The sequence below is a fragment of the Haliaeetus leucocephalus genome, unplaced genomic scaffold, assembly GCF_000737465.1.
Source record: "Haliaeetus leucocephalus isolate CR32 unplaced genomic scaffold, Haliaeetus_leucocephalus-4.0 Scaffold136, whole genome shotgun sequence".
In the NCBI taxonomy this organism is placed as follows: domain Eukaryota; kingdom Metazoa; phylum Chordata; class Aves; order Accipitriformes; family Accipitridae; genus Haliaeetus; species Haliaeetus leucocephalus.
The window spans coordinates 2276177-2295280 of record NW_010972572.1 but is presented as its reverse complement, the minus strand read 5'-3'; the positions used below and the strand labels follow the sequence as shown (position 1 = coordinate 2295280).

Sequence of the window (19104 nt, the reverse complement as noted above, 5' to 3'; positions counted from 1 at the left end):
GGGTGTGGGAGGGTGGGCGGGGGAATGTGCCGGGAAAAGGAGCCACTTCGTAAACCCCTGGCCGGCAGCCGGGCCAGGCTGTGCTGTGCCAGAGGGGTGAGCCGGCCGGCTGGAGCGTTGACTGAGCACTTGTCCCCTCCACTCCAAGGGACATCAGCTGCTCCAGGGCCAGATTTGGCCCTCAGTCCCCGCAGGGCCCTGGGAGGTGGTTTTGGGGGGGCACAGGGCTGAGCCTGGCTCTTTGGGATCACTGGGGCATGTGGGGGCTGTGTGGTGGGTCCTGGCATGGGTTCTCCGCCTGCGTGTGCATCCCGATGGGTTTGTGGGCGTGTGTCCTGCTGGTGCACGTGTCCCAACACCTCCTGTGCACGTACAGCCTGACACCCCTCTTGCACACGTGTGTGTGTCCTGACACATGTGTGGGTGCATCCTGTTGCCCAGTCTCTCTGTGTGGCTGGGCTGGGGGTCCATCCCAGCTGCCCTCAGTGGTGGGGGACACACGTGAGCAGGGCCCAGGGGACACCCTCATCCCTGCCATGTTGCAGCGGGCAGCTGTTGGGGTGAAGTGGGGGGCCACGGGGCACAGCAAGGGGGGACCCCCAGAGTTTGCATCACATCTGAAATGGAGATGTGCAGCACAATGTGCCCCCCACCATGGCATGCCAGCTCTGCCACCTGCCTGGCACCTGCCTGTGCTGGCTACCCTCCCCAGCCCATGGGCACCATGCAGCCTGCGATGGTGTTGCCAGGGCTGTGCCACTGCATGCACCCAGCTCCTGGGGATGCTGGGTCCCCTCCACCCTGGCCAGGGTGCTGGAGAGGCCACTGCAGCCTCGGAGCAGGACAGCAGGTCCTCAGGTCCCAGCCATGCCACTGCAGGGCCCCCAGTGCCCGTCCACCCTGCCCCTCTGCCCAGAGCAGGCAGGAGAGCTGGGTGCAGCTTGCCACAGGGGTGCTGGCCAGGCAACCCCCAAATCCTCCTGCCAGCATCCCTGCAAGCCCTGCCAGCCATCCTGCAAATCTCACTGCAAACCCTGTGGCAACACCCCCAGTGCCAAAAACATGCTCCAGCCAAAAGCGGAGCATCCCTCTGCATTGCAACCTCCTTGTGCTGCCAAGCCACCTGCAAGCCTCCACCCCATCCATGGCCCTGATGGAGCATGGGGGACCACCCAGGGGATGGCTGCCTGGGTGTCTGCAGGAGACAGACCTTTGTCAGTGTCCAAACCAGCCAAAAAACATTGCTGTGGTGTCTGAGCGCAACCTCTGAGCATGAGCTCCAGACGCCCTGGAAAGCGGTGGGAGCTGGGCGCTTATCTCAGCTTCGCAGAGGTGGGCAGAGGGACACAGGTGGTTTTGCTGGGTCTCAGCACTGTCTGCCCAGTCCAACATCCCAGTCCTGCTGGCCTGAGCTGGCTCTTCCTGCTGGCAGCTCAGCAGGCAGGGCAAAGCAGGGCAGGCAGCGTGGGCATGGGGCAGCCACAGCCAATCATGCTTAGGCTTGGCTGGGACCAGCGTGGGCTGTGGGGATGAACTGGGACAGCTTCACCCCTCCATGCATGACCATGCCTGGACCTGTCCCCCCAGACCCACGTGAAGCTAGTGGTGATGGAGACGGCACTGGCTGTGGTGTGGGACAGGTTTTGGGAAGCAGAGCTGGACACCGGCCAGCCCTGCTCCGTGCCAGCCCTGTGTCCCTCCCTCCCATGCAGGACCAAGTCCTGCTAACACCTCCACCAAGATACCCTCCCTGGCTCCCGGCTGGGGCACCTCCAAGCCCCATCACCACTGTCGCACTGCAGAAACTGAGGTGTGCAAGGAAAGTCAGGGACATGCCCTTGACCCTTTGCCCCGGGGCTCTGCATCCCACCCCCTCCGCAGGGAGCAGCTCCATGTCCCAGGAGGTGCCCCCCACCCTGATCTGCCAGGGTGGGATCACTTGGATCCCTGTGGGGATTTTAATGAGGGTCTCTTCTCTTGCAGGGGTCCCTGGTGCTATCCCAGGAGGGGGAGTTCCAGGAGCAGGCTTTTTCCCAGGTAAAGGGGTCCAGGCAGTGTTGGGGGGGGCATCACCCTGCTTGCAGGGATGGGGCAGGTGCCTGGGGGGTCCCTGGCTGCCCCTGAGCCAGCATGGAGGGCTGGGGACCTGTCAGCTGGGATCAGGGGACATGGGGACACCCTGTCTGGCTGCTCAGCCCTGGGTGGCTGCCCCAGCACCACCCCCACAGCATGGGGACAGGACTGGGTGGCAGTGCCATGCTTACACTGAGGGTCACGAGCCCAGGGCTGGCACCTACACCCTACCCAGCCCTGGCCACGGGAGGTGCTCAGAGGTCACAGCCTGTCCCCAGTGTTTCAGCCAAAAGCTTGGGGACATCTCAGCAGGATGCCCCATCCCCTTGCACCCTTGTCACCCTCTCTGCCTCCCCATGGACCCCCGAGAGCCTGGCATGGGTGGGTAGGTGGTGGGTGCTCACAGGGATGGGTGCTAAGACTGCCATTGGTTGCAGGTGCTGGGGTTGGAGGTTTGGGAGCAGGTGAGTGCTGGGATCCCTTTGCCCAGGGTGTGCAGGGACAGGGAGGGGGGCAGCACGCCCGGCAGAGATGCCTTGTGGTGGGCAGCGGGGTCTGCCATGAGGCTGGCCCTGTCCCGCACGGTGTCCCCGCCTCAGGGGATGCTCAGAGGAAGGATGGCTCTCACCCCTCTCCACGTGCTCTCCCCTAGGACTCGGGGCTGGAGCAAAACCTCCCAAACCAGGTAAGAAGCCTTTCCTTGGCTCTCTCACCATCTTCAGCCATGCCAGTGACCAGGATATTTCCTGACCTCTGTTGCCCTCATGTTTCACCCATGTGGCCAAGGGCCCCCCCCATCCTGGGCTCCCCCATGGCCAAGGCACGCAGCTGCCAGCACTTTCCACCCTGCCCTGCCACACTAACCCCTGCCAAGACCCCATAGCCACAAGGGAGCCTTCCTCCCTCATCCGCTGCTTCGGCACACTGCCATCTCCCCTCCAACCCCCACAGACCACCCTTTTGGGGTGCTTGCTGCTTGCAAACATGTGCCAGAGCTGCTCGGGAAGATGCAAAGGTCGCTCAGCCCTGCCGGGAGCCAGTGGCCACGGGAAGCTGGCAACACCTTCATCTGCTTGCATTCATGGCCAAGCAGCTTTTGCTGGGGCTCCTGCAGCCTGTGCTGGGGTTTTTCTGGCCTAGAAATGACAGGGCGAGAGGGGGCATCACTGGGAGAGAGATGAGATCCTGGCAGGAGGACGCACAGCCCGAGGGCACCGAGCCTGGGGCACGGCTGGGAGGTGCTGGGGCAGCAGGGACCGAATGTGCAGGGGACAAATCTGCTGCCAACAGAGATGCCTGGTGCCCGTCGAGGCCCAGGGAGAGCTGCTCTTTTAGGCGGAGACCCAGGTCTCCCCTCCCTGCCCACCCCAGGAGCACCCACTGCACCCAAGGGCAGGGGCACACTGCACTCCACCGGCCCCCTGAGCCGGCTCGTCTGCACGGCGGGAGCGCCAGCCCGAGGTGGGGGCCGGCAACCTCCGTTTACTCAGATTTCAGCTCGTGGAAAGAAAAACAAGGCCCTTTATTTCCGCGTAATTAAAACCAAACGCGGTGCAGCCGCGAAGCCCCAGCCGGAGCGGTGTCCGCGCCCTGAGCCAAAGGCAGTGGAATTTGCGCCTGGAGGGAGCGAGGGCTGATTAGCCCCAGATGTTGGAAGGCAGCGCTGGCCGGAGCCGGAGGGACTCATTCCTCAGCCATAAACATTTCGGCTCCGTCCCCTCGTGGCCTGGTGGGGTGGGGGGCGGGTGAGGAAGAAAGGGACGGGATGGGGAACCTGGATGCTGGCAGGCACGTTTGTCACCCGTCCCTGTGCCCATCCCCGGGGCATGCTCCTGTCCCATGGGGACAGTGCAAGTGGGACGCTCTTGCTCCTCTAGCCCCGTCTGTACCCCCGCTACCTCACCCCACTTTTCTTTCCAGGGGTCGGAGGCCTCGGGGGACTCGGCCCACTTGGCCTGCAGCCAGGTGAGCACAGACCACCGGCCGCCCCCACTCCGGACCGACCCCAGAGACCCACCTTGGGGACAGCACGTGGCTTATCCCCATCGGGTGCTCTCCGTAGCCTGCCTGGTGGGTTCCATCCAGGCCGGGCACCCTTCCCAGACTTGAGGGACTGGCAGCCACCAACAGGCAGCCCTGTGGTCCCCCAACATCATGACATCAACCATGGCTGGGTGACCGCAAGCAGGAATAGGCGAGGAGGGTCCTGGGGTCCCCGTGGGGTCTGCAGCAGAGGGACAGTGCCTACACGTGGCTGGCCAGCCTGCCTGGGGCCACAGGGGACCCCCGCAGGGTGCCCCAGGTGGTGGTGGCACAGCTGGTGACAGGCGGAACGTGGATGGGAGCAGGTAGTTGGGGGGGATGCAGGGAGAAGCCAGTGCAGGACAGGGCAGTGCCTGCTAACCACCGCCTTGCCCAGCCTAACGCCAGCCGCCGGCACTGCTGCGCAGCCTCCTGCAGCTCACCACCCCCCTGCGCCCACCGTGGCCGGCGTGGAGGGCAGGACACCTTCTTGCCGGCCACTTTTTGGGGATGTTCACGCTGGTTATTCTCCTCCCCGCAGGTGCTGCAGGTCTTTTCCCTGGAGGCGCCTACCCCGGGGGTGTCTTCCCAGGTGCTCCCTCTGCCGCTGCGCTCAAGGCTGCTGCAAAAGCTGGTGAGTGCTGGGGGTGTCCGATGAGATGCTGGGCCAGGCAACGATGCCAGGCAAGGCAACGCTGGGGCTCAGGCAGCCCCTGGGGACTCCTGGTGTCCCCTGGGAGCCTGGGTTAGGAGAGCTTTCCCCATGGAGCTGGGGGGCTACGAGCGGGAGGTGCTGCTCTCGCGGGGATCCCCGCCAATTCGGACGGACCTTGGCATATCTTGGTGTGCTGGGAAGGGGGCATTAGCCAAACCTGAGCCCCCAGGAGCAGAGACCACTGAGCTGCCCGGTCCCTGTGCCCAGGTCTGGGGGACCCATCCCTGGTACTGCCTCAGGGTGTCCCCTTTGGCCCCCAAGAGCTATCCTGAGCTTGCCCCTTTCTTCAGCACCGCCCCAGCCACCCATAGCCCAGTGATGGCATCTCACACTGGTACAGTCCTCTTCCCAATGCCCCCAGGCGCTGGCATTGGTGGCATGGGTGGAGTTGGTGGTCCTGGTGGGCTTGGGGTCTCTGCAGGTAGGAAATACTCCTTGTCCCCAGCATAGCCAAGCCCAGGGCAGACCTGTCCTCATGCCTGCCAGGGTGGGCAGGAGCCGGTGCCCAGGGCTCAGGGGGTCTCTGCTGCCTGCAGGTGCGGTGGTGCCGGGCGGGGTGCAGCCCGGGGTTGGTGCGGCAGGGAAACCCCCCAAAGTACCAGGTAGGTGCACGGCCCCAAAGCCTGGGGCCGGGGCGGGGAACGGCTCTGGCTGGGCGCTCATCCCTGCCTTTCTCTTGCCCGGCAGGCGCTGGGATTCCTGGAGTTTTCCCGGGTGGCGTGCTTCCTGGCGCAGGTGAGCTGGGGGTGTCCACCCCACTGGCAGCACCCTGACCCCTGAGGGTGTCCCCACCCTGCCAGCTGCACTCCAACCTCCAAAGGGGTCCCCACTCTACCAGCAGCACCCCGACCTCTGTGGGGTTCCCCACCCAGTGCCAGAACCCCGGTTTGAGTCGATAGCCTTGTGGCCCTGGGCATTTTAGCACCTCTGCCCAGCAGAAGGCTGCCTGCAACCCCATGCTGCTTGCCTGCCTAACTCCCTGCCTGTCCCGTCGCTGCTGCTTGCAGTTTCCAAACCCTTTCACTGGGGCCATAGTGACATTTCCACTGTGCCAAAGACGGGGGACTCGGCGTCTCCAGGGGTCTCATGCCAAGCTCTGCGGGAGCAGGCTGCATCAGCACCAGGAGAGGAGCTGGCACAGACCACGTGAGGGCCAGCTTGCCCAGCCAAAGGCGGCGTGGGAAGGAGGGGAGGAGGTGGCAGGGGGAGAGGAATTCCTCACTGCAAAGTAATTTGGAGGAGGAAAACTTGTGAAAACAAGATGTTTCGACATTGTCAGAAGGAGAAGTGTGTTGCTGGTCAGGAATGTCTTTTCCATGTCTGAAAACACGTGAGTTATAATGAAAGACATTTGTAAAAGGGAAAAAAAAACCAAGCCAAAAAAACCCCCTCGAAACCACAAACCCAACCCAAATGACTGCAAGGCCAAAGCACTGCCTGTTGGCCCTGGAGGGTTGGGGCTCAATGGGCAGGACCCCTGCTCCCGCTCCCTAAAGAGCCCCAGCTTGAATGAAGCCACTGCACATCACCGGGGCAGAGAGCAATGCCCAGGCTTGGCTATACCATGATGTGGGCTGGTGCTTTGCTATTACTTGTGGGACCCACTCGTGGGTGCCATGCACCCCGCAGGCACCCCAAGTTCCTCTGTGGGCAGCCTGCCCCTCCCCAAAGCACAGGCAGCCCCAGGGCTGGAGCAAACCCTTCACTGGTAGCTCTGCCCAGGGGGTGCGGTGTGGCTGGCACAGGGGGGCCCAGCAAGTCCCCAGGGGACGAAGGTACCCTGTCCCAGGGTACAAGGGTTAGTGCTGAGCCAGAGATGGGTGACAAGGATTTGGGGGCTGGGTGCAGGGGTCTCGGGTACTAGCAACACCATGATGCCCCACTGTGGTCACTTGGCCCCTCTGGTCTCTGCTGTAGGTGTCCGCTTCCCTGGCGTAGGGGTGCTACCCGGAGTACCCACTGGTGCTGGAGTCAAGCCGAAAGGTCCAGGTAGGTCACTTCAATCCCCTGGAGACACTGGGGTGGAGGGTGGGTCCTGGGCTGGCTCCAGTTCTGCCCTCATCTCCATCTTGCTGGGGCTGGCTCCAGCCCATCCTTTGGGGTCACAGCCCGACAGGGCACGTGGGTGAGCAAAGCCGACCTCTGGCTGAGCCCACGCAGACTAGTTTGGACCCCAGGGATGAGCCCCAAGGCTCACGCAGGTGCCTTTGTGTTTCTGCCTAGGAGCAGGAGCCTTCGCAGGAATCCCTGGTGAGTGTCCCGTCTCTCTCGCCCATCCTTCTCTTCCTTCCCAAGCCTGTTCATCACAGCCATGGCCTCCCCATGCCAGAAGATGCCTCAGGGCTCCCCAAGCCACCCGCTCTCCTCTCTCGGGGTGCCCCGCGGCACTCCCCTCTCGCAAGGACTGGTGGCAGCCTGGGCGCGGGCTCCAGGTGAGAGTCTGCTGTTGGCTTTGCAGGACTAGGAGGTTTTGGAGGTCAGCAGCCCGGTGTCCCTCTGGGGTATCCCATCAAAGCTCCTAAGCTCCCAGGTAAGCTGTCACAGCCGAGAGGGCTAGGGGTGAAGGACCCCCAGCGCTGCCAGGAGAAGGACCCGCCATTCCCCAGGGCTGAACTGTGGTGCCCCCGGGTCCCCTGGACCTGGCAGTGCCAGTGCTGGCCCTGGGACAGCAGGACAAAGTAAGGGGCATGGGGCAGGTGAGTCCAGCAGCAGCCCTGCCTATCACAGCCTCGCGGGCAACTGCTTGGATGCTGCTGCTGGTCTTGCCCCCAGCCCATGAGGATGCTGTGCCTCTTTGGCTCTTGTAAGGTAGGAAAGAGCATGTTCTGGGGACATGCTTTGGGCCAGGCCACCCCAGGCTATCCCTGCCAGCTCCTCCTGGCACAAGGCATAGCCCCTGCAGGGACTGTCTGCTTTCTGTGGCTCCTGGGGTTGTGCTGGGCATCGCTGGGCATTCACCTGGGCTCAAGGAGCTCTAGCCAAGGCCCCCAACAGCAGGCAGGTGGTAAGGATGAAGCTCCAAGCAGGTCTCCCTCCCCACTGCCCACCCAAATGAGGCTCAGCCCCAGCCCAGGGAAGCCTGGGGGTGCTCAACACCCCTTTCCCAGGATGGGCTACTCTGGGGACCTCCATCTCCCAGTCCTGTGCCAGGTGCCAGCTCTGCCCTGTTCCCAGCCAGCCATGCCCACGCAGGGACGGTGGCAGGACAGGCAGTGCCAGGCAGCTGGTACCAGGTTCTGTGCCCTCCAAGGGCCATGCTGCCAGCTTACTGGTCCCAGGAGCATCCCTGAGGAGGAGGGCAGCCGGATCTGGGCAGGGACTCGCACCCCTGGAGCGCTGGGGAGCAAGTAGATCCACGGGCATTTTCCCACTCGCCGAAACAAGTTGCTGCAGGCAGGAAAGCCTTGGCGGGGGAGCCCACCCCGGGGAGCAGGTCCCACCCCGGCACAGGCGCCAGCCCCAGCAGCTCTGCCAGCTTCCCCCCACTGGGGCCCGTCACCGCAAACGGCGGCAGAAATACTTGGCCCGCTCCGGCTTCCTCCCGCGGAGGCAGAGTTACGCTCGTTAGGGTGACTCGGCCCTGCCGCCATCGGATACCGTCTGGCCTCCTGGCTGCAGCCCGGCCCCAGACAGCCTTTCATGGGGTGCCCGGCGCAGAGAGCAAACCACCGGCACGTGGCGCGGCCGTGCCTGGCTCCATCCCGCAGCGGCCCCACCAGTGGCCCGCAGCCCGGACGGGGCGCCGCTGCCGGCTGACCCACTTTATGGGGAGACTTCGTTAAATAAATCAGGGGAGGACACCGATCCCCTTGGCCAGGGAGCTCCATCAGTGCATCATGCCTCTCTCAGGGACCAGCGGGACAGTGGTGGTGTCCCCAGGTGTGGTTTCAGCTGCTGGGTGCTGCCTGGCACCCCGATCCTTTCCGGAGCGCTGGGGGATGCCAGTTGTCACTTCTGAGGGCTTTGGGCTGGCAGCACGGGGACACACCGGGCTGGCTGTCGAGGCTCTCGCTTTGATGCTGTGGATGGGCCCGGGGGCTGCCACACATCCCTGCATCCCCTGTGCTGTGTGCCAGCTGCAGTAGGTCCAGGTCGAGAGGGGACAAGGGAACAGCGGGGAAAGTAACATTTTCAGTGGAAAGTTTCCTTTTTGGATTATTTGCTCCAAATGCCCTAGCCAGCTCCTGCTCTGTACTGTCCCTGCTCAGGAGGCAGCCCTGGGGCCACCCCGCTCTCTGGGGGCTCAGCCTGAAGCTGTGCCTGAAATCGGGGTCCCACCCGATGCTGTAGGGATGGGGACTGCTCCCCAATGCCCAGCCGCACCGAGGTGGCATCGGTCTGTGCGAAGCCCTTTCCATGCCAACCAGTGTCCCCATTGGCTCTGAGCCCCCCAGCAGTGCTGGTGGCATCCACCACACTGGTGCAGGATGGATGCGCACAGCCCCAGGGCAGGGGTTGCTCTCGCATCCAACTCGGGGTGGTGGGGAGCTGGGCTTGGACCCAGCAAAACCCTTGGAGAGCCAAGGGCTTGGAGTCTTGACCCTTGGTGTCACCTCCATGTGTGTCACCCAGTGCCAGACCCTTCTGCAGCTTTGGGCTGAGTGAGGCGCTGATGAGGGGCCCTGGCTTGGGCAAGGGGGGTCCCCAAGGTGGAGGACACCCAGCACGGCTCATGGCCACTGCAGCCTGGAAAGCCTCAGCCTTCCAGCAACGCCGTGCTGGCGTGGGACACGATGGGACAGCCTGGCAGGGTGGAGACAAATCTGGTCCCCACATGCTGGCTGGTGGGAGGGGACAGTGTACTGCGCTCAAGGAGATGCTTTGCCATGAGCAATCCCGTCCCGGCTGCAGGCAGCCTCATCCCCACCCTGCCCGCAACCCCCTCCGGCAGGAAGGCTTGTTGTGTGAGACACCCTCCACCCTACGCACCACTCGAGGTGTCCCCATCAGGGATGTGGCAGCCCATCACCCCTCCTCAGGCCACTGCCAGCAGTGATGGGAGTTCAGTGCTGCTGGCTCCCGAGCACATGGTTCCTGCCGAGTCACAGGCATCCCTGCTCCGTCCTGAGTGGTGGGATCCTGCTCTTTCGCAAGGAGACATTTCCCTGGCTGTGATGTTCTGCTTGTAATCCCTCCCCATCCCTTCGCGCCAACCTCCTAATGAGGTCACATTTCAGCAGAGGCTCCCAAGCCCTGATTCCAATTAAAACCTTTCATTTGGAGCTGGCCGTGGCATGGCCAGCTGGGTACAGCTCTCGCCACGGGGCTCCCAGGGGACCCCCCGCTGTAGTGGGGTCATGGGAGGCTCCTGCAAAACTAGCTTTGGGCACCACAGCCCTCGGTGCGGGGCTGAGAGTGGGTGGCTCTTTCTGGAGCCGCGGCTTCCAAGGTGATGGAGAAGAGTATCTCCCGGCCCAGCTCTATCACAGGGATTTGTATCCCAGAGGATTTACTATCCCGATGGAAGGAGCCCTGAGGGCTGGTGCCGCACAGCCGGCTGGCAGAGAGGGGCTACACCGCGGGGCAGAGGGGGCACGGCCACCGGCAGCCAGGTGCTAACCCGCCACCTTCTCTCCTCTCCAGGTGGCTATGGATTGCCCTACAGCACTGGTAAGCTGCCCTACGGTGAGTGCTCGTAGCCCTCGCTCCGCGGTCGTAGCTCCTCACGGCTCCGCCGGCTGCCGCTGTGGCCTCGTGGCCACTGACCCTCAGGGTGGTGTGAAGGGCATCCCGCTCCCAGGGTGAGGTGGTCCCTTGGGGGACCCGTGCCTTTTCCTGCTGTGGTGCCTCTGGACCCAGCTGGGAGCAAGCCAGCTCTCCTGGCATCCCGCACCACAGGGCCGGGAGCCGTTAATCCGCAGGCATGCTGTGGCACCAGTAGCGGTCGGCTGGCTGTCTGGCTCTCTGCTAGGACATGTCCTGAGCCGTGGCCAGCTCCAGGCAGGGATGTTTGAACTGGCACCTCAACTCGGGGGGAGCTGGCTCCGGAATCCCTCCCACATCCCCCGACGCTGGTGGGGGGAGAACCTCTGGGCCAAAGGAGCTGCTGCATCTGCCTCGCCTCCCCTTCCTAGGGCCAGTGCCTGACCTGGCTTTGCCTTTCTGTTTGTGATTGCAGGCTTCGGGCCCGGCGGGATAGGAGCCGGCATCGGGGCAGGAGGAAAGGCAGGGTACCCCACTGGGACAGGTATGCTCCCTTCCTGGGCAGCCCCAGGGTGGGGGACTGGCACAGGCATGGCGGGGGGACAGGGCACCCTGGTCACTTTGCCGGTCCTTGGATGGGGTGTTGGGCACTGCCCGGCTGTCTGGTGGCCCCAGGGTGACAGCGTCACCCCAGGGACAGCCTGGAGGGGTGCATCATTTCCCAAAGGAGAGGGGGGTGGATGCTGACAGGAGGGGCTGGTCCCCAGGGTCATTGCGGGATGGGGGAGCTGAGGTGGGAATGGTCTTGGGACCTCAGCGGCTCCCCATGTCCTTCCCCAGGAGTTGGAGCACAGGCGGCAGCAGCGAAAGCAGCAGCGAAATATGGTGAGCCACCCTCTGTGGGCACATCCATCGGCCATCTCCCCAGCGGGGCAACTCTGCCTCCCTCCCTCCCAGGCTGGGGGGATGCTGGGTGTCCCTGCATCACTGAGCTGATGGTCCCCTTCTCCTCTGTGGCAGGAGCCGGTGTCCTGCCCGGGGCTGGTGTCGTCCCGGGAGTTGGCGGAGTGGTACCCGGCGTCGGCGTTGTCCCAGGAGTCGGAGGTGAGGCGATGGCGGGGCTTGGCCCTGGGGCTCGGGGAGGGTTGCCTCCCCCCATCCCACACCCCTGACTCTCTCCCGCTACCCCGGCAGTTGGAGGGCCGGCAGCAGCGGCAGCAGCGGCAAAGGCAGCGGCGAAGGCAGGAGGTTTTGGTGAGTTGCCTGCTGTCTCAGACAGATCCAGCAGCTGCCTGCGGGGTCAGGCTCACCCTCCGGTCACGGAAGAGCTGTGCATTGGTGCAGGGCTGCGTGACTTCACTGCTTGCCCCACCACCACCTGCCCCATCTCCTGGGGTGCTCTCCCAGCCCCAGAACCCTGCCCCGGCTCCAGCAGCTGCTTGCCAGAGCTTGGGGCAAAGCGAAGCCACTCTGCTGAGCCAGTAGCTTTTGCGGGTGGAAAGCAACAAGGTGCAAAACCTTCCCCAGGGCTGCAGAGAGGCTTTACCCCCTTGGGGGCAGCTTTCAACAGCCTTTTGGGAGAGCTGGGCTTTGGTGTAGCAAAGCCTGGTTTGCAAAGAGCAGCTTTTTCGACGGTGGCAAGCTCGCAATGCAATAGCCAACACGGGGCAGTATGTCTCCATCATGCATGGTTTCTCCATAAGAGATGTGGTTTTGCTGTGCCAGGCTCCGGCAAGGTGTCCAGGGAGATGGTGTCTGTAACGAGCTGTCATTCATTAGCAGAGGGATGCGCTTGGTGATGCAGATCTCGTGTTCGCTGCTCCCCTCGTTGACTGTTTTGTGGGAGAAAAGCGAGTAGCAAACAACTGCTCATTAGAGCATCCAGAGGAAACACGTCAGCCTCAGGAGCAGCTGGGATTTACAACTACAGCCTTGGGGAACCTTGGGGGTCCCCAAGCTCCTGGGTGGTTGGGTGGGCTCCAGACCCCTGGGTTGGGTGTAGGTAGCTGGAAATCTCAATCCTGGGCACTTCCTAGGTCGCCTGAGCAGCTGGTTTGGGAGATGTGGAGAGCCTACCACAAAGCCAGGTGCCTTGGAGCCTCCCATGACACCAGGGGAGACCGTGTCCCCACCAGTGTCACGGGGTGTTTTGGGGGGGGTCTGACTGTTCTGCTTCCCTCCAGGTCCAGGCCTTGTGCCTGGGGTTGGCGGCGTCCCAGGCCTCGTGCCCGGCGTTGGTGGTGTCCCCGGCTTGGTGCCTGGTGTCGGAGGTGTCCCCGGGGTGGCAGGTGACTCTTCCCAGGAGCCCCGTCCCCACCACCTGGCTCTGCGGGGGGCATGGGGGCTGGTGGCTGAGGGTTCCTCTCTCCTTTATCTCCAGGAATTGGGACGCCGGCAGCAGCAGCGGCAGCAGCAAAGGCAGCTAAGTACGGTACGTGCCGCGCAGTGCAAGGAGCTCCCCAGCAGCTCCCTGGGTACCCCTGCTGACCCTCTCAACCCAAGGCACTCAGGGTACCCCCAGACAGGCGCGTCTCCCCTGGGGATCACTCCTGATGGCTCATTACGGGGAAGCATCCAGGGATGGGTTGTGCCCAGTCCAGCTCCCAGCCGCTGCATCCGGCTTGGCTTCATCCTCAGGGCAGGACCTTCTCCCTCTCTGGGGTTTCTGCAGGCTGCTTCATGGAGGTGAACTGATGAGACTGAACAGATGTCTTTAGACCTTTTCTGAATTCTTGGGTTTTGTACCAAATGCATTTTACCAGCAGCAGACCTGACCCAGGGTCTGGTGCCCACAGGCTCAGCCTCGCTGCCCAGGCGGGCAGAGATCCCTGGCAGTGGGACCCCTGCCCAGGGTCACCGCCTTCCAAAAACCTGGTGGGATCCAGCAAGTGCATCCAACTTGATCTAGCAAGACCCAGGTGCTCAGCAGGCACAACCACCCCCAAGGCAGCTCCAGCAAGGAGGAGCCCAGAGGGGACAAGCGACATGGCCGAGCAGTAGGGAAGCTGGGAGCCCAGGTGCAGAGAGAGGAGGCAGAAGTGGCCCCAAGGCTCTGCACAGGGCTGGGGGATCCATGTGCTGCTCCAAAAGGCAGTGCCAGAGGTTACATGGCCAGGTCCCAGGACCTTCTGCATCATCACTGCAGGGCCCTGGGAGTCCCCTGGGAGCAGCCATGCTCAATGGCAGCTTTCCTTTGAGGGCTAACCGTTGCTGGCCAATTCTTACATTCCTCTTCTGCATCATGTATGAAAAAATCCCACCACATGCCTGAGGAAGGATGGGATTTAGGGAGAAACTTGGCAGTGACAAGTTAAGGGGTGTGTGCTCTGTGCTGGGGTGCCAGGCACCTGCCGAGCAGGGGACCATGAGGCCAACCCCTCTGGCACTCAGCCCTTCCAGAAGTAACATGATGCTTGTCCCTGTGGCACTAATGAGTGCCAGTGGGTCAAGGCTGTCACTGCCCTGGGCAGCTTCCCAGTCTGGCCAGTGCCCAGGGCACCCAGCCCTTCCAGACAGCTACTGAGGACCGCCAGCCACTTCTCCTCCATGGCCTGTTTGGCTGCAAGTCTTGATGTCCCCAAGATGAGGACCATCTGGAGCCCCCTGTGATGATGAGGATCATCATGGTCCCCTGTGCTGGTGAATTCCCAGCCTTTCTTTTACAACAGCAGATTTACCATCTCGCTGGGGCCTCTTGGGAGACATGGGACCAGTCCCTCCCTTGTACCGCTGTGCATCCCTCCCGGGACGAGGCAGTGGGGTGCTCTCATCATCACAGCATGACGACGAGAGCAGACCTTTGACAAGGTCCCACCTTTCTGCTGTTGCTGCAGCAAGATCTAACTTCTCCACTCTTGTTGCCTGCAGGAGCTGGCATCGGCGTTCCTGGCATTGGTGGTGTCCCCGGTGTCCCTGGTGTCCCTGGTGTCCCCGGTGTCCCCGGCGTGCCTGGCGTGGCTGGAGTTCCTGGTGTGGTGCCCGGTGTTGGAGGTGAGTGTATGGGCTGGCACGAGACAATGGGGTGGTGCTGGCCATGCTGGTCCCCTGACTCTTTTCCTTCTGTCCCCACAGTGGGTGGCCCAGAAGCCGCGGCAGCCGCGGCAAAGGCTGCAGCGAAAGCCGCAGCGTATGGTGAGTCACCGTTGTCCTTTCCCAGGGAGGGAGGAGGGATGTTTGCAAATGGGCAGGGTGGGGGGCACCCCTGGCACTGTGGATGGTGGGGCCATCAGCGGGACCCCTGCCTACGGACCCTGCCTGCTCAGCCACATCCCTGAACCTCTCTGCAGGAGCAGGGCGTGTGCCCGGCGTCGGCGTGCCTGGCGTCGGCGTGCCCGGCGTGGGTGTGCCTGGAGTTGGTGTGCCTGGTGTCGGCGTGCCCGGTCTGGTGCCCGGTGGGGTCGGAGTCATACCAGGTGAGGTGGTGTCTAAGGGATGCTTGGCATGTCCCCAGCACTGCCAGCTGAGGGATGCCAGCATGGCCACCACGGCCGATCACTGCCCCTCATGCTCCCCTTCTCCCCCAGGAGTTGGAGGTCCAGCGGCTGCCGCTGCTGCCAAAGCAGCCGCCAAAGCAGCAAAGTACGGTAAGCCAGGATCTCTCTGGGGTTATCCCACATGAGATATCCCTGTCTCCTGCCACCTCCCCACCCCATGCTGCTCCCCTCGTTGGGCCTGAGCACTGCACAGGGTCCCTGTGGGTTGGGGTGAGGGATGATCTCTCCGCAGGGCTGTATGTGGGATGAGGTGCTGACTGTGTCAGGGAGTGCTCTCCAGAAAGCTGGTCTGCATGGAGGATCCTAGGTTCACCATCCATACACTTTCTCCTACGTTAGTCCATCCACCCTTCCTTCTACCCACCCATCCACACCACCAGCCAGCCAGCCACCACAATATCCATCCATCCACACCTCCATCCATCCATCCATCTATCCCACCATCCGTCTACCCCGCCATCCATCCAACCACTCCACATCCATCTGTGTATCCATCCGTCCATCCATCTGCATATCCATCTGCCCACCCCAGCCTGCCATGCCTTTTCAGACAGCTCCTTCCACCACCTCTTTTCCTGAGCTGAAGCCCAAATCCTTCCTTCTCTTCTTGCAGGAGCAGGTGGCCTGGCTCCTGGCGTGGGTGGCCTGGCTCCTGGCGTGGGTGCCCTGGCTCCCGGTGTAGGTGCCCTGGCTCCTGGAGTGGGTGGTCTGGCCCCTGGCATTGGAGGTGTCCCAGGTGAGAAGGAAGAAGGCAGGTGGTAGTGGCAGCCTGGCTGGTGCAGGGGCAGGTCTGGGGCAGGACAAGCGTGAGGAGGGCCTTGGTGGTCTCCATCAACTCATGGCCATCCTTTGGGGGATGCAGGCAAGATGGGAGGGATGGGGTCTGCCCAGCACTGCTGGAGAGGATCCCCCTGGGGACACTGACCCCGCTCTTGCTGTCTCCACTCAGGGGTCGGAGGTCCAGCCGCAGCAGCAAAAGCAGCAGCAAAGGCAGCCAAATTCGGTGAGTCAGCTGGAGAAGCCCATCGCTCGCAGCTCAGCCCACAGCAGGCAGCCCTACCTGCCCAGCGGGCATCTGGGGTCTGCCCATGAAGCCCTGGCATGGCACAGACTGGTCGAAGGGGAGCTGAGGGGCTTCAGGGGTGGGCACCCCATGCTGGCCACATCATCCCACAGGATTATGGGGATCACATGGGGCTCACGCCCATGCTGCCTCACCCCCTCTCTCCACAGGTGCTGGGGTTGGAGGGGTGCCAGGTGGGGTGCCCGGTGTCGCCGGAGTGCCGGGAGTGACGCCCGGCGTTGGCGTTGTGCCCGGGTTGGTGCCGGGCGTGGGGGTACCCGGTACTGGCATCCTTCCTGGGGCAGGTACGTGCTTCATCACACCCCAGTTGGGGACCCCCTTGGGGACAGCAGTGGCCAGGGATGCTAAAAGCCACCAAGCCACGTGGAGGGGTGGCAGAGGGGGATGCAGGTGGGATGGGGGATGGTGGCACACGGGGGTGTGTGTGCAGGGGTGACTGTCCTAACTGCGGTGTCCTCATTTGCTTTACAGGCATCCCTCAAGTAGGGGTGCAGCCTGGTGCTAAACCTCCCAAATTCGGTACGTATCTGCCACTCTGTCCCAGGTCCACCTCGGACCATCACTGGGCACCCTTCTTGTGTGGGCATTGGGGTGCTGGCCTCACTTTGCGTCCCCTGTGTGGCCCCTGGTGCCCCAGCGGAGGGTGGCCCAGGCGTGGGAGGTGGCATGCTGTCACCTGTGGGTGCAAAGTACCACCCATGCCCCCTCCCCTGGACCTACTGGGGACATTTTTCTCCTGCTCTGCATTGCCTGCAGCAATGCGTCATGCAGGGGGTGAGCTCCCTCTGGGTCATCTTGCTCTGGGTGCTGTGCAGTGGGTGCCGGGGACACCCAGAATGGGTGTCAGGGCCATCCCAGCGGCTTGAGCACTGGCTGGGAGTGCCCTGAGCTGTGGGTGCTGGGCTGCGGGGGGACAGTTGTTAATGATCTCTCTCTGGCAGGTGTTCCGGGGGCTGGAGTCCCAGGGGTCGGCGGCATCCCAGGTAGGTGCTGGCAGGAGCTGAGCCCAGGCAGCCGGGAAGTGCAGGCAGAGGGATGCTCCCCCAGGGCATGGGCAGAGTAAGGCTGCCCGAGGAAGGATGGGCATACCTGGGGCTTGGCAAGGAGAAGATCAGACACTGCCCTGCTGCCTGTTCCTGCTGGTGCTCATCTGGGGTCCCTGTCATAGGTGGCCTCGGAGTCGGTGGCCTCGGAGTCGGTGGCCTCGGAGTCGGTGGACTTGGTGCTGGTGAGTGATGTTGGCCCCTGGCATCGGGGCTCCCCAGGGCTGGAGTGCAGGGAGCAGAATGGCAGTGCCATGCTGGCAGAGTGCCGAAAAGGGAAGGGGGTGTATGGGATGCAGGGGATGCAGGGTCGTTTTTGTCCCCTCCCCGTCCCACGGCACGGTCCCACCCCACACTGTCACCGTGCCCTGTGTCCCATCTTGTGTCTGCTGCCTGCCCTGCTCCTGGGGTGTGATCGGAATGGAATGCCATCACCGAGAAGGTACCAAGGGCCATAGCACCAGCATTGCCCCTGCCATGGGGACAAGGGATGGTACTGTACCATGTCCCTAACATGCAGAGATGCAGGTCCCTGCCTAAAGACCCTCTGGGCTCATAGCAGGGTCTGGCTGCAGCCCCAGGGGCAGTGAGCCCCACTGTGGGCTGCACTGATGCCCCTCTCTGACACAGGGATCTTATATCCAGGAGCTGTTGGGAAACCTCCCAAGCCAGGTAAGGAACAAGGTCTGCTGTGACCGGGGAGGGGCTGGAGGGGTGACCCCCATCCCTGTCCCCACGCTGCCCACCCTCACCGGGGCTCTCCAATCCTGCAGGTGTTGGTGCTGGGGGGTTGCAGCCAGGTTAGTGCTGCAATTTGGGGCTGGAGTGGGAGTGTGTCCCCTACCACGCCACGCTTCTCCCCACCCTGCTGCCATCCCCCACTGGGAAGCGGGGAGAGCATCCTGAAGCCAGATGGGTGCCATGGCAGGGACAGAGGCTTTTGCAGCGGCTCCTGTCCCTGCAGGGAGCAAGGGTCCCCAGCCAGGGTGTCCCCAGCCAGGCAGGGTTGGGGTGGCACTGCTGTCACAGGCTGTCACTGGCTGTTGCTTTTTCCCCAGGGGCTGGAGTTCCCGGCTTCGGCGTGTCACCGATATTTCCAGGTACCATCCCCAGCTCAGCGCCTCGGCACGCACACAGGGCACGTCTCAGTGGCCATCCGGCTCACAGGGACATGCGCGGCCCATGGAGCACGCGGACGTGGCCACAGCCTGGGGAGGGACCTAGGGGGCTGGGCTGAGCTGGGGGGTGCTCAGCTGGGGGGTGCAGGGCAGAGCAATGTGGCTGCCTGCTGGGTGCTGAGGGCTTCGTTCTCCTTTCAGGTGGAGTCGCCGGCCAGCTGGGATTTGGTGGTAAGTGTCCATCCCCCAAGTGGGCCACTTTTGGGGTGGGGGGTGCATATCCCCCCTGCACCCAGCAGGCGAGCAGGGTGGGGGTCCCGCTCACCCTGCTCTGCTTCCCCCCTGCAGTGAAGCCCCCCAAGACCTTCGGAGGAGCCCTCGGTGCCCTGGGCTTTAGAGGTGAGCACTGCCACCAGGTGACCCCCTGCCCTATTGGGGCCGGCTCCTGCACCCCCTGCCCTTCTCCCAGCCACCCATCCAGGGGGTCGGGGGGTGCGGGGGGGGCTCACACTGTATATCCCCCCCCAGGCGGCGTGGGCTGCGCACAAGGGAAGTACTGCGGGAGGAAGCGGAAGTAACCACTCGCCGTCACCGATGACCTCATGAACTTTGGTGCTACTGCATGGTCCAGAATGTAAATCCCAAGCAAAGCTGAGACCCCCCCCCCCCCAAAAATGCCGGATCTCCCCCCCCATCCCAGGGCCGTCCCCGGCCCCACGTTCCCAGGAGGGACCCCACACCTCTGGCAGTGCCTGTCCCCCCACCAGCCCCTCTGTCCTGGCAGGGAGCACGGAATAAACTGCGGGGAGCAGCCGTCCCCCTTGGTGCTATCGCTCCTTGCAGGATTGGGGGGGGGGGGGGGTCTGGGGGGGCCCACCCCCCCCAGCCCCAGAGCCTCCCCCCTGGGGGGGGG

General features: G+C 63.5%; 1 protein-coding gene across 1 annotated transcript in view; it reads left to right on the top strand.

The window, feature by feature from the left end:
* ELN (elastin) overlaps positions 1–18769 on the top strand; it is a 22739-nt gene extending 3970 nt beyond the window's left edge. Inside the window, exons 3-32 of the mRNA XM_010585961.1 lie at positions 1984–2037; positions 2726–2758; positions 3994–4038; positions 4637–4729; positions 5172–5231; positions 5347–5412; positions 5498–5545; positions 6749–6799; positions 7034–7060; positions 7140–7242; positions 10394–10435; positions 10929–10997; positions 11294–11352; positions 11474–11557; positions 11648–11707; positions 12637–12741; positions 12834–12927; positions 14321–14377; positions 14740–14844; positions 14986–15057; positions 15560–15682; positions 15896–15949; positions 16180–16314; positions 16502–16549; positions 16972–17013; positions 17199–17258; positions 18132–18173; positions 18393–18422; positions 18540–18590; positions 18720–18769. Of these exons, the coding sequence (XP_010584263.1) occupies positions 1984–2037; positions 2726–2758; positions 3994–4038; positions 4637–4729; positions 5172–5231; positions 5347–5412; positions 5498–5545; positions 6749–6799; positions 7034–7060; positions 7140–7242; positions 10394–10435; positions 10929–10997; positions 11294–11352; positions 11474–11557; positions 11648–11707; positions 12637–12741; positions 12834–12927; positions 14321–14377; positions 14740–14844; positions 14986–15057; positions 15560–15682; positions 15896–15949; positions 16180–16314; positions 16502–16549; positions 16972–17013; positions 17199–17258; positions 18132–18173; positions 18393–18422; positions 18540–18590; positions 18720–18769 (1962 nt within the window). The remainder of the gene's footprint in view (positions 1–1983; positions 2038–2725; positions 2759–3993; positions 4039–4636; positions 4730–5171; positions 5232–5346; positions 5413–5497; positions 5546–6748; positions 6800–7033; positions 7061–7139; positions 7243–10393; positions 10436–10928; positions 10998–11293; positions 11353–11473; positions 11558–11647; positions 11708–12636; positions 12742–12833; positions 12928–14320; positions 14378–14739; positions 14845–14985; positions 15058–15559; positions 15683–15895; positions 15950–16179; positions 16315–16501; positions 16550–16971; positions 17014–17198; positions 17259–18131; positions 18174–18392; positions 18423–18539; positions 18591–18719) is intronic.
* Positions 18770–19104: the final 335 nt, after the last annotated feature.